Source organism: Bipolaris oryzae (assembly GCF_000523455.1).
Source record: "Bipolaris oryzae ATCC 44560 unplaced genomic scaffold scaffold_330, whole genome shotgun sequence".
Classification (NCBI taxonomy): Eukaryota; Fungi; Ascomycota; class Dothideomycetes; order Pleosporales; family Pleosporaceae; genus Bipolaris; species Bipolaris oryzae.
The window spans coordinates 1-12,189 of NW_006911606.1; the positions used below are offsets into that span (position 1 = coordinate 1).

General features: G+C 40.7%; 6 protein-coding genes across 6 annotated transcripts; 2 read left to right on the forward strand and 4 right to left on the reverse strand.

Moving 5' to 3' along the window:
- Nucleotides 1–1,236: 1,236 nt before the first annotated feature.
- Nucleotides 1,237–1,880, reverse strand: COCMIDRAFT_110537 (carbohydrate-binding module family 50 protein; the record flags this gene model as incomplete). The annotated part of the gene is made up of 2 exons (XM_007695485.1): nt 1,237–1,788; nt 1,854–1,880. The coding sequence occupies 2 exons, from the start codon at nt 1,878–1,880 to the stop codon at nt 1,237–1,239; spliced, it is 579 nt and encodes a 192-aa protein (XP_007693675.1).
- A 2,970-nt stretch (nt 1,881–4,850) lies between these two features.
- COCMIDRAFT_10178 (uncharacterized protein) lies at nt 4,851–5,257 on the forward strand (the record flags this gene model as incomplete). Its single annotated transcript, XM_007695486.1, has 2 exons — nt 4,851–5,165; nt 5,219–5,257. The coding sequence occupies 2 exons, from the start codon at nt 4,851–4,853 to the stop codon at nt 5,255–5,257; spliced, it is 354 nt and encodes a 117-aa protein (XP_007693676.1).
- Nucleotides 5,258–6,608: 1,351 nt separating this feature from the next.
- COCMIDRAFT_110536 (uncharacterized protein) lies at nt 6,609–6,857 on the reverse strand (the record flags this gene model as incomplete). The annotated part of the gene is made up of 1 exon (XM_007695487.1): nt 6,609–6,857. A coding segment is annotated over one exon (249 nt), but the record flags the coding sequence as incomplete, so codon positions are not given.
- An 838-nt stretch (nt 6,858–7,695) lies between these two features.
- COCMIDRAFT_110532 (uncharacterized protein) lies at nt 7,696–7,851 on the reverse strand (the record flags this gene model as incomplete). Its single annotated transcript, XM_007695488.1, has 1 exon — nt 7,696–7,851. A coding segment is annotated over one exon (156 nt), but the record flags the coding sequence as incomplete, so codon positions are not given.
- Nucleotides 7,852–8,128: 277 nt separating this feature from the next.
- Nucleotides 8,129–8,525, reverse strand: COCMIDRAFT_10179 (uncharacterized protein; the record flags this gene model as incomplete). The annotated part of the gene is made up of 3 exons (XM_007695489.1): nt 8,129–8,157; nt 8,206–8,404; nt 8,454–8,525. The coding sequence occupies 3 exons, from the start codon at nt 8,523–8,525 to the stop codon at nt 8,129–8,131; spliced, it is 300 nt and encodes a 99-aa protein (XP_007693679.1).
- A 370-nt stretch (nt 8,526–8,895) lies between these two features.
- On the forward strand, nt 8,896–9,719 carry COCMIDRAFT_31128 (uncharacterized protein; the record flags this gene model as incomplete). The annotated part of the gene is made up of 3 exons (XM_007695490.1): nt 8,896–9,012; nt 9,214–9,312; nt 9,480–9,719. The coding sequence occupies 3 exons, from the start codon at nt 8,896–8,898 to the stop codon at nt 9,717–9,719; spliced, it is 456 nt and encodes a 151-aa protein (XP_007693680.1).
- Nucleotides 9,720–12,189: the final 2,470 nt, after the last annotated feature.

A 12,189-nucleotide genomic window follows, 5' to 3' on the forward strand; every position in this document is an offset into this window, starting at 1 on the left:
GATCTTCGCCCCGCGATGATCATTACCTTCTGACGTGGACGTCCATAGGCCTTCAGCCATCTCGTCATCTGTCAAGGAGAGAATCCTTCTTGTTACTTGTAACATTATACTAATTAGAAAATCTTACTTAAGATATTATATGATAATTTAAATTTAGACTTTAAAATAGCTGAATCTAGGTCTTAATAAGTACTTTATTTTTATAATAACCGTATTACTAATTATACTTATGTTACTAGTATATATATAGCTTACAGTTTTATTTAATTAATTTAAAAATTTATTTATTTCTTAATTCTTTTCTACTATAGTCTTAAAGTGGTTTATTAGCTATATTTTATTAATTATCTCTTTATTAAAGTAGTTTTAACTTAGTCTTACTTATTATATATAGTAATAGTTTTCTTTTTTATTTTTTTCATATATCTATTACTAGACTTATAGTTATATTATTAGTTATTTCTATTATATTATTAATATATTATTATCTATAGTAGATTCTAGACTTTTTTAGTAAATTAATTACTTTTTATTTTATATTTACTAAGGTAAAAGACTATTTGTTATATATTAGCTTTAATAAAGATTTAAGTTAACTATAGTTTTTAAAGAGATCTATAGTATTCTTATAATCTAACTTTAGTAATAAGGCTACGCCGCTTAGTAGGGTGCAGCACTTAGTATAGTGCGCTACTTAGTAGTAAAACACGTTCCTTATTTTATTTATTTATATAAAATAGATCGATATAATATAAATGTAATTTCCTTATATAAGAAATAGAAATAGATATAACTATTATATAAAATATGATCTTTATTTATATTTAACTCTTAGTATTTTATCTAAATAGATATATATATAAAATTTACTAATAGATATCAATATAAAAATTACTAATAGATTAATAAAGATAAATATTAGGTTACTAAGAGTTAAATTAAAGTAGAGGTTTGATTATTCAAAGTTAGATAGAGGTAGAGATTAGGTCTTAAATAATTACTACCTAATCTAATCTAATTTAACTCTTAGTAGCCTAATCTAATATCTATCTCTACCTATTTACTACTATAAATCTACCTAATTACTAGCATTGTACATATTTAAAGTGTTTCTATATAGCGCTCTGCAGGCACACGGATATAATTTATAAAACTTTAATAGTAAATTTCTTTTTAATCGACCCTAATGGGATAAAAGTGTAAAAATTAAGGGACATTTGTTGTGAGACCATCTCGCTACGCGGGCACGCAAATGCCCTTGCCTAGCACCAATTGGTCGCGATCCACATGTGCGTTGCACTGCAACTCTAGCATTTCTTCCACAGTGAGGGGACTAGTTTGGGCAATAGCCCAGCACGTATCTGCTTGTTTAATTTGAACTTCATGACTGCCTTGATGGCAATCGAGTGACCCTTTGGGGTGAGTTAGCGACTCGGCATCACCTGTATACAAGAGTTTGAACACCAGGATCAAAAAGACCAAGCCTATGAGCGCAAATGGCAACATCATACGCACCGTCTCCCTGTTGTCCTTGCTTATCATGTCTTGATGATCGTTGAACATTTCATCAAAAGTGCGCGAGGACGGCCCGCTGCGGTTGTCGAGAAGGTGGATAGACGCGGACCGCGAAGATTGCGATGACGATGGCGAATCGACACGATGCAGTTCGCCGTAACGATTTCCAGGCTCCGACTCGTACATAATACCGTCTGCGTCGCGAAAGGTGTAAGTTTGCGTGTCGGCGTCATGGCCTATGCGCTCAAAGCCAGAGGGGAGGCGCTCGGCGTCCTGTCTCGTTGTCAGTTGCGGGGTGACAGTGGAATGCTAGAGGGGCTTGCTGGTGGCTTACGTACACTGTCCATGTCGAACCATTGGCCCATGATGAATTGCACCAGGCTGTAGTTAGGGGATGAGTTAGTTGAGAGATCAAAGGAACTGTCATACAGCTGGCACGCTGTGATTTTAAGGCAACCAAGCGACAGTGGGCTGTGTCTTACAAAGTCAGGTGTCAGGCATGCTGCGCGCTTATATGCGACAGGCCAGTGTAAGCAGGGCCGTGGCTGCCAATGACGCGTGGTCGGACAATCATTAGGATTGTATACCAGAGTGCACGAGTCTTGATAGCCTGGGCAACCCTTCGATTTCTCCATATCTTTACATTACTAAACCACAACATCAGTCTGGCTACAACGGCTACAAGTACAGCACACAAAGTACTATATCATCGTATGTCTCATGCCCCTTAGGAAACTCTTTGGCTTCTAGTCCAAGGCCACAAGATCAATTTGTTGTCTTTGTACAACCTATCATCTCAATACATACGATTAAATCTAGGGTACAGTTGAAGGGCAGTGGAGGAAGAGAATTTTGCATGATCCTTGGATATAGCATTAATCCCGATGTCCTCCATCGTTCCTTCGCCATCTCATTGCCACTGCCCTATGCTTAAACGTCAATCTCCAAGGTATATCGGTACTTTCAAGCGTAAGAACGACATAAGTAGACAGAACCTTTGGGCAAGCGTAGAGAGCTGGCAGTTGAGCAGTACAACAAGCTCCTCAACAGCATTTAGCATAACCAGCATAGTCAACACCAACTACGTCAATTTCTCAAACCATGGTTGCCCTACCTCTTCACGCATAACCCTGAACGGTACGAAGCGGTCTGCCAATCTACTCGACGACATGCCCAGCTTGTTGTATGTCGGCTTATCGTTAGATGCGCATATCGTAAGCGCGTTAGGATTCAATTTTGCTTGCTTAGCAAACTCATTGTGCATGTATCGCTGCACCGCTGGCCGCACCCCTACCTTCTACTTGCGTCCACGTGGTTTGGAGGCACGCGTCAGTCTGTTCATCCTTTACAAGCACCATCATTTCCGCTATTCTCGCTGTCCGAATGCATGGCAAGATCAATGACTGAAGACTCATCTCACGATGATCATTTCCAATTTGGGGTGACATCAAGCGACGGAAGTGAAGCTTGGCTCCATCTTATCATGTAAACTACTTTTTTCAATCATCTCCTGTATCGAGCTTTCCCAATGCTTATCAGTTTTTTCTTATTCGCTGACAGCTGTTAGTATTTACCCCCGTTGTCCAACAAGTGTGTACTCTTATTATATCGCCTTGTGTTACTTCTTTGGGTCCACTCGATAGGCTTGAAGTACACGCCCTTGGATGCGACTCCGGGGAGCGGAACTGGAGAAAATTAGTTAGGTTCAAGTCGAAGGCCGTGGTCGTAATATGGCGTCTGCTTCCTGATCCGATGAGATGAAACAGTGACTGCCTTTATAGGAGACGATGGGTAACAGCTTTTGGAGCTTTGAACAAATCTTCATCATTTCCAAAAACATTTTCCGCGTTAGGAATAGCAGCAAAATCGCGGCTACAAGTCGTATGGTGATACCAAAGCAAAGGACCTTGCTATCCGGCCAAAGCCAGGAGTTGAGTGCGTCAACGTCTTATGCTTATTTTCTATGTTCTGTTCGCCTGTTAGTTGCTTGCTTTTTGTGCACATTGCTTCTTTATTTTCTTTTTCCTTTCTGGAAACCTAGCTAGCTCCAGTTCACCGGTACGGCGACAAGGCTGAATATGCATATACACGTTTAATTGAGCAGTTAGAAGCCATTATAGCGTTGCGTGTAATGTGCAGCAGTACTAATACTCAGAAATGCTTTACTAAGTAATGGCATGCAAACAGTCGTGGCTACGGATGGACTCCAAACGGCCTCCAGCCATACTAAGTAACCGGACCCTGACACGGGCGACAGAGTGCATACTGCGTAGTGCCAGATCACTTTGAAAGTCGAAGCGCTCTTTTCCATTTGACCAGATAGAAAGTAGACTGCGTGGATGATACCCCTGCAGGAGGAGCCGCTTGAATTCCAAGTGCGCGATGGTAACGCAGACGTGTCGATGATACTGTTGAGAAGTGGTACGTACTCGGTACAGCCGTGGCCCTGCAGGGTGTGCACAGATTCCCGTGACGCACGCCGTCTATCCCAACAGCCTGAACCGGATGGAAACCGACGTTTTGGCGATCAGGTTCAATGCTTTGTTGACTGTTTTTTCTTCTTCTGGCGTGGTCGGGCTTTCGTGCAAAGCTTGGCGTGATGCTGAGTGGGGTTTTAGCTTACCGGTATGTCCCAGTTAGGTGCAACGCGTGAATAGCAATTAGAGAGCCATAGCGCTCGCTAGCGTGGATCACGATCAATTCACCGCGGCAAGACGATGAACCAAACTCTCGGTACAATGATCCTTTTCTAGGTCACGGTTGGGAACTTGTACTACGGTTAGCCATCGAATACGGTCTCCCATCTGGACATCTAGTCGGGCGTCACACGAGCTAAACAAATCTATAGCCAGGGATTTGTAATCTATATTTTATAGCTTGTATTTCCTGAAAATCCTAGCGACCGCGATTATCGCTTAGCGGATCGTGTCAGCTAAAAAGGGCGTTTTCCATGATGCACAGGCCCCTAAAATACCTACAGCGCGCTCAGTCCTGAACCCTTGGCTAATGTCCCTTTGACTTACTTTGTTTGGTCAATGCGGTCTTCCTGTAATGTAGTCTTGCGGACTATCTTTCGTTCGATTGGAAGCTCCTGAATCCCATCGACCGATCGTGTCCTATCTGATCTGGATCTTGCTTCTCTGAATTGCGTATATATACCTCCAGTTCCAGCCGCCTAAACATGAACATTCTATCATCAACATCTTCGTTCTCAATAATAACTACTACAACCACCACGACCACGACCACGACCACTTTCGTACTCAGTTCAATACTTTAACCTAACTTCAGTTTTTGTCTTTCCTCCAACATCAATCTATTAAATCACTTTCAAGATGCTCGCCAAGGTTATCTTCCTCACTCTCGTGGCTGTCGCCGCCGCTGCCCCGAAGAGCGTCCCCAACGACCGTGATGCGAAGGCCATCAAGAACCAGTGTGGTGGAGACGCCGAAGTCTACTGCTGCAACAACGAGACTGCCGAGAAGGCAACCAGCCGAAAGTCCGTTTTTCCTATCGATGCCGATGTTGCCGACCTGCAGAACCTTCTTGGACAGTGCAACGATGTTACTGTTGCTATTTTCCGCAACCTTGTTCCCCTCAATAGGATGTGCTCTCAGCAGGCAGTTTGCTGTAACAAGACTCATCAGACGGTAATAAAACCTTTCCAATATCATTCTCCATTTTGCTGATATGAACATTATAGGGTGTTGTCAATATCGGCTGCAATCCGATCCACATCTAAATGCACACTACTGTCACACAACGAGTAGTTTAGTGTGTTGAGGATGATATTACTTGGGTAGTGGTAGAGAACAAGTCTTCGATTGCAAAGTTCACACTTGTCCCTAGACATCCATTCTCTTCCTACGATCCCTCTATTCTTATTTTTTTTTAATTTACACTCGTAGAGTTACCTAGACTATATACTTAAAACACAAATGGAATTTTTTCTTAACAAAACATCAGCTATCAATACCAGGAACATTATGTCATCCACAATGAAAATCAATCCAAAGCAATGATTGAGATAGCAGATGTACCCACTCTCGAATGAAGGCGCAGACAACCTGAACCCTAAGCCTACCTCATAATGGGGGCGGTTCTTCACCTAGGGATGCACCTTAGCGAGATATTGCTCTCAAAGTGTCATTTCTACCAGCGCAGTGCTTTCCGTTTGCACTACTACAGTTCCCAGTCGGGGACGTCTAGCTCCTTACTCAGTTCACAAAGAAGCCTGTTGAGTGAACGTCTTTCCGAGCCTTGAAAGGTACCAATGAGCAAACTCAGGTAGTTCGTTTTCAACATGTCATTCGGTCTGGTAGCCACCAAGGCTTCAGATCTATGCTAGCAATGGTTGATTCCGTACTTCCTTGTTACCATATTTTTCCTGGAGAGGAATCCTCTCTCTATCCAGATCCGGAATTGGATACATTAGCTCCGCGCATGAACCCGAACTAAACAGGCACTCTAGCTTTAGATCTAGAGTACGAATCCAACGTAACCCTCCGAATACTGAGAGCATAGAGCTACCTCTCAACGATTCCTAGTACCGGAATTGAGTTTTACCTTCCAGGACTTGATACAATTCAAGCTACCAAGCGGAGATACGTTCTGCGGCGAGCTTGGAACGGAAATAGAGGCTATATGTGACAACGTCATTGGACTTGAAGTTCCCGTATATCGAGCAAGATGAACACTAGATAATAAACCCATTGGCCGAAGTGAAAGGGTCGAGAACATATGAGAGGTAGTCTGAACCAGTGTATTCAAGATCTTTCGGACTCATTGATCATTACCTCAAGATCTTTCGGACTCATTGATCATTACCAGGATCCAAGCCTGGTGCCAACAAAACCTATGTTTCAGTGTGCCTGGATCAATTCTAAGATGGACATAGGTGAAGCTGGGACAAGAGATCTTCAGTACTCACAGGACAACTAGCTAATTTTGTCACAGCTTTCCGTTGGAGACTATCCTGTTGGATCCATCGAGCCGCCCGACAAGTCATTGACTATTCGAGTCTCTTTAAAAGAAATGCTTAGAATATATCAAATTCATTGGCTGCTCCTGATGGAGATGCCTTGTTCAATGATCTATGTAAGTTGATGGACTACGAGGTACAACCCCAAAGCAACAATGGAAGCATTGCCGAACGCACAGCGCTTCGAGAAAGTTGACCACGAAATATAGGTAAAGCTAAGTTTATCATCAGAAAGGACTGCAAAAATATCAGGGATTGAGCAGAAACACTTTCCTGCATTGTGGGATACACTTGCGACAACGACGTATCTTCGCGCTTTTGGCAGATGCTTGAACAATCTGAGAACTTGGCATTGCGACCAGCAACTACGTGCCCAAAGACGATGTCTGTTTTGCGTGTCAGATCGGATGGCATTACGGCCCAGGCTGTAGTGAGAAGTAAAGCCATGGTGATATTTCCTGATAGCTGAGGAGCGGGACTGGACATCCTGACCTGCATGGTTCTCGTGCCAGATGCGTCAGCGAAGGCGACTGTGGGATGCGATCTTAGCAGTGTCTATCAATAGTTTATCGAGCTCTTTCGTACCGACTAGTGGTATGACAGATAGAGGGCTAATGTAGGATCAATAAGTACCTTGACTCGGAGATACAGGTCTGAAAAGGACGTCCACAAGATCGCAATGCTCGTTCCGTGATACTGAGCATGTGAAAGCTTCATCACTCTTCGACTTCTGCCTGACTCATGCTTGGCGAGATTGAAAGCGTCGGGGCACTGGCCCTGCTTTATTAGTTCTGTGTCGCGTTCGCACAACGCCTTGAATTCCGCTTCAAAGTCCCCTTCGAGTCCAACAGTCCGGAGGGGCATGTCGAATCGTTCGTTCACAGAACTACATGCCACCACTCTTGTTAAAGACGCAAAAGCGAGCGCATGACTGGATAGGGATATAACAAGGCCGCTCGGTTAAAATTGAGTATCAACAGCTTTAAAAAGCTACTATAGTTGTGCTTTCCTACATAGCAAGGCCACCTTTCATCGAATGCTCCGCAGTCTCAATACTGTTCAATACCAATACAAAAAACTCCTCAAACTCAATCGGTTCTATGCTTGAAAGTGCCAATAGTTTGCCAATCGTTACTGATTGTTATCTTGGAGCCACCGCAGAGTCAAATTCTCAGATGAGTCCGCAGTTCTAGGATTTTCTACTTGGAACGGGAGTGGTGCTTTGGACGTGTAGAAGAAAAGGAAAAGGCTTGGGTGATGGCTTTAGTATATCTTGGCCGAGGAAGGCGACTGGTGGTGTAGGGAATGATCTGGATCGACAAACGTGGGTGTGGCCGCCGTAGTCCTCTCCTGATTATTGAAAGAGATCACGCCAGCCCTTTATTAAAAAACAGAGACGTAAATAGCGAACGGATTATAGTAGCAAGTGAGACTGAAAGCTTTGAAGTCCATCGTGACAACAGCACGACCATAGCGCCACACATATAGGACAATGTTGAATGATAAGAAGCGACTCTGGTTAACAGTCTTCGTCCTTCAACCCTGCAACTTTACGCATCCTCCATGGTAGCGCCATATGTCACTCCCACCTTCTGACTGAATGCCCCGTGCTCCGTACTCAACGCGAGCATTTTAGCAGCACTGGCCGTTGATGTTCTGGCCTTGGTCCTAGTTAGTCACCAGCATTCCAACGAAAGGTCTTCGCATACCCTTAGAGTCGTAAAGGCAGTTGTCAGCACCATAGTAGATATCACCATAGCTTGAAGGCCACGAGAAGTCTTTTTGGCAGTGGTTGGACTGGTCCAACTTGGCTTCGACATGGGCACTACCACCGTCAATCTGGCGCGCACCGTCGTTGCCCGCGCAGAGGATAGATTGGTTGAGAAGGATGCAGCCTCTATTCACGTGCTGTTTCTGAAGTCAGTACATGCTAAGGTTTGGTCAGGAAACAACATACAAACCATGTCGCCGAGACTGAGGCGGTGCAGATCAGGACTGCTGCGAGGGTGGTGGTCTTAATGGCAACCATATTGAGAAAGAGAAGATTGATAATTGTTAGTAATAAAACGTATTTGCAGAGACAGATGAACGTTGCTGTAGTAGATATTCACTTAAGAGAACAACGTCCAGCTCTTTATATCTGCTCTCCACGCCTTTTTGAAAAGAGTTAGCTAACTAGTTGTATCATTCAGCGCTTATTAAACATCCTGAAACCATATACTATTCTGGTACTGCTTACACAGCTTTGCATGATCTCATCTTGAAATTTTTGAGATCATTTTTCGGGCGTATCGGCTCTGTCGATCAAATCCATATAGCCGTTAGCGGCTACAGCCCCACCTATCACACTAATGCTAAGATCATTGTGCTCAGACTTAGCTTCCGGGAGTGGTCTAATGATGATTCTGGATCTCCGGACACCCATGTCACCGGTTATTAGCCACTTCCCCAATCTGGGCACGAAATACAATGCTGCCCAATGCTGTCTCGAAAATAGGAAACATGTGGCACGCCTGGTACGACCAACTGGAACGCCTAATAGAACCAACTCGCACGCCTAACAGATTGAATTGCTCCGTCTGACGAAATATATTGCTCTCCCTGACAGGAAGAACGGACACCTAACTGACAAGTGACTTAGATCTACACGGATCATATGACTTGCAATATGATTGGTGATCAGAAAAGTTAGAGTCTGCCTTAGCTATGCAATGCAGGCAGAAAAAGGTGGAACCCCGATTCATATAGTTGATATTCCGAAAGCAAGCTTGCGAGCAGTGTCAGTTGAAATCGACTTTCTAATCCAAGGTTGGAAGGTGTGTCAGATCAGGATATCCACTTATACTACGCTAAGAATGAAAAGCTATTGTTGAAGGATTCCTCGCCGTTGCCTTGCCTTAAGTAAGCATCTGCAGATCTCTCATCATATTGTACGAACGAATCAAGTCTCTTCTTTTGAGCTTACCATAAACTCGATGCTCAGAGGGGGCCGCACGCACAGCGCGTTGGAAAGAATGAAGCTTCCATCAGTACGCACCCAGCCAAGCGAGAAAGCGACACTAGTCATCCACTTATTTTCAAGATGGGGCTAGGATGCGGTGTAATGAAGAACCGTCTTGGTGACAGCAGAGAAGAACCAGGGGACCGCAGACTCTCGACACTTTGCAAAGCTGGCAACGCCCGACCAGACAAAGATCATCTTGGGGCCTTTAGCCTGCGGTAGAAGCGGAATTGCGCCTTTGACGAGGGCAAAGGCACTAAAGAAGTCGACTTGCATGTGCCTCTTAATGCCGTTCAGGTCGGTGTCTAGGAGCTGCTTGTAGACATTACCAATGCTGACATTGGCAATGACACAGTCAATATATCCTTCACCGTCCGAATTGAGTGACTCAGTGGCAGTGGCTGCGTTTGTCTCGACGGCAGCGTCAATATTTACTAGTTATACGCGGGAGCCCTCGCCCTTCGGGATTAAAAGAATGTCCTGTTATAGTTTGAAAGAGGGGTCCTGGATACCTGCAATCACAATACTGTTCGCTCGGGCTATAACGGCCTTGAGAAAGCCGCCGTTAATATCTATGAGCTTGACACGGTTTGAGCCAATGATCAGAGTGATGGTAGGAGATGATTCAGCGGTCGTGTTTTGACTCGTAGCCTTGACAGCCTAGCAGGTGAGCCTAAAGGATTTGGAGCGGCTGGACGAGTGTCTGCGCCAGTAGAGTAGAGTGTTGAGCCATAGAACATCAGTGGTTAATCTAATTCTATCCTCTATTGTTACAGGTAATAAGAAGAATCCTCTCCTTAATAAATAACAAGATAGCTAAAAGCCTAAGAACGTCTACGTTAAAAGATGATAGATATTATAGAGCTTAGAGTTATATAATATACTATTATACTAAGATAATATATTCTATAAAGCTAAGAATAGTAGTCTATTCTAGATATTCTACAAAGAGAGAAGGGAATAGAATAGATGGAATAGTAAGACTAGAACTAATAAAAATATTAGCATGAATAGATTTTATTATTACTTTTATTATATTTAATCTTAAATAATACTTTCTTACTAGTATCTTTATATTTATAAGATAGTTATGTATCAGTCTATTAAATAGATTAGTATTAGTATATTAAATTATATCTATAGCTTATTTTAATTAGGATTATGTATTGGGAACTTCGAACAAATAGAATATATTAAGATAATGGACCGATCGATCTCCTAATCTAGATTTATAGATTAGTAGGACTATATACTTCCTTTCCTAGTCTAACTAAATCAATTAAGTATAGGATTTTCTTAATTAGTCTAATCCCTTCTAATATCTAATTTTATTAGATATCTAAATAATTAGATAATTATATAATATAGATTAGACTATTCTATTAATTTACTAATTCTCTAACTTCTAATCTTATAATATAATCTCTTAGACTAAGGATTATCTAATTATCTCTTATACTAACTATACTCTTAATAGTTAGATAATTTAAACTTATAAATCTTTAGTCTATCTATAGTCTAACTTTGTTAAGTAGTAATGAGTTTAATATTTCTTTTTTCTAGTATTACCCTTAGTACGTAATCTAATTAACCTATAGTCTTATCTTAATACTTTTTCTAGTAAACTTTCTAATAAATATAATTAGTCTTATATTTAAGTATACTATATATATATCTAATACTACTCTTTTTATCTATAATAGGTAAAATATTAAGTACTTATCTCTACGCTAGATTAATTTTTACTACTACTTCTATCGCTCTTACTTTTACGCCTTCTATAGAGTATAAGAAAAGCTTTAATTTTCTTCTTCTTCTTCTTCTTTCTCTTCTTCTTATATATATATAAAAAATCTAGTCTAGTAGACTACTCTTTAGCTTAAGAGTAAGATATTAATCTAATTCTTTATCTCTTATCTAAAACGTTATACTCTAAAGATATCTATTATAGTATACTTTAAGATAGAGTATTATATATCTATTTTCTTAATTTTATATTATTATTTAAAATATTGATTAAGTTAGATAGTATATATCTATTGATATACTAATTAATATTCTTAATTATAAGTCTCTTACTATAATAGTAGAATTAACTTTAGTATTTATTTTTAGTATATTTACTTCTTCTTCTCTTAATTTAATCTTCTCTTCTTTACTCTATTATAATATTCTTTTTTTACTTACGCTTTTACTTCTATATCTTTATCTCTATTACTACTACTACTATACTTTACTCTTTTTAATAAGATTAATACTTTATCAATCTTACCTTTTTTTTTATCTATTATAGATAATACTACTATTAGCTTATAATACTATATCTCTATCTTTTTCTTTCTTTTTCTATAACTAAAAATAGTAAGATATTATATGTTCTAATAAAGCTCTTTTACTAAAGACGTAAGTTAACTAAGTTTAAGTAAGATAATAAGACTATTACTGTAACGGCACAGGCAAGAAGAATCAGATTCGTTTTAGACGTGAGGTTACTTAGAGGTATATAGGAGTGCGTAGAATATAAGAAATCTAAGAATCTAATTCAATATCTATAGACCTTATATAAAAGGATATTAAAAAACTACTAAATAAACTATTAATCGCGAGATAGTTTTATTCTTATAGTTTCTACTAGACCTAATTAGATCTAGTTTAGATCCTATTTAGATATTAGTCGTGTAGAGGACTTAGC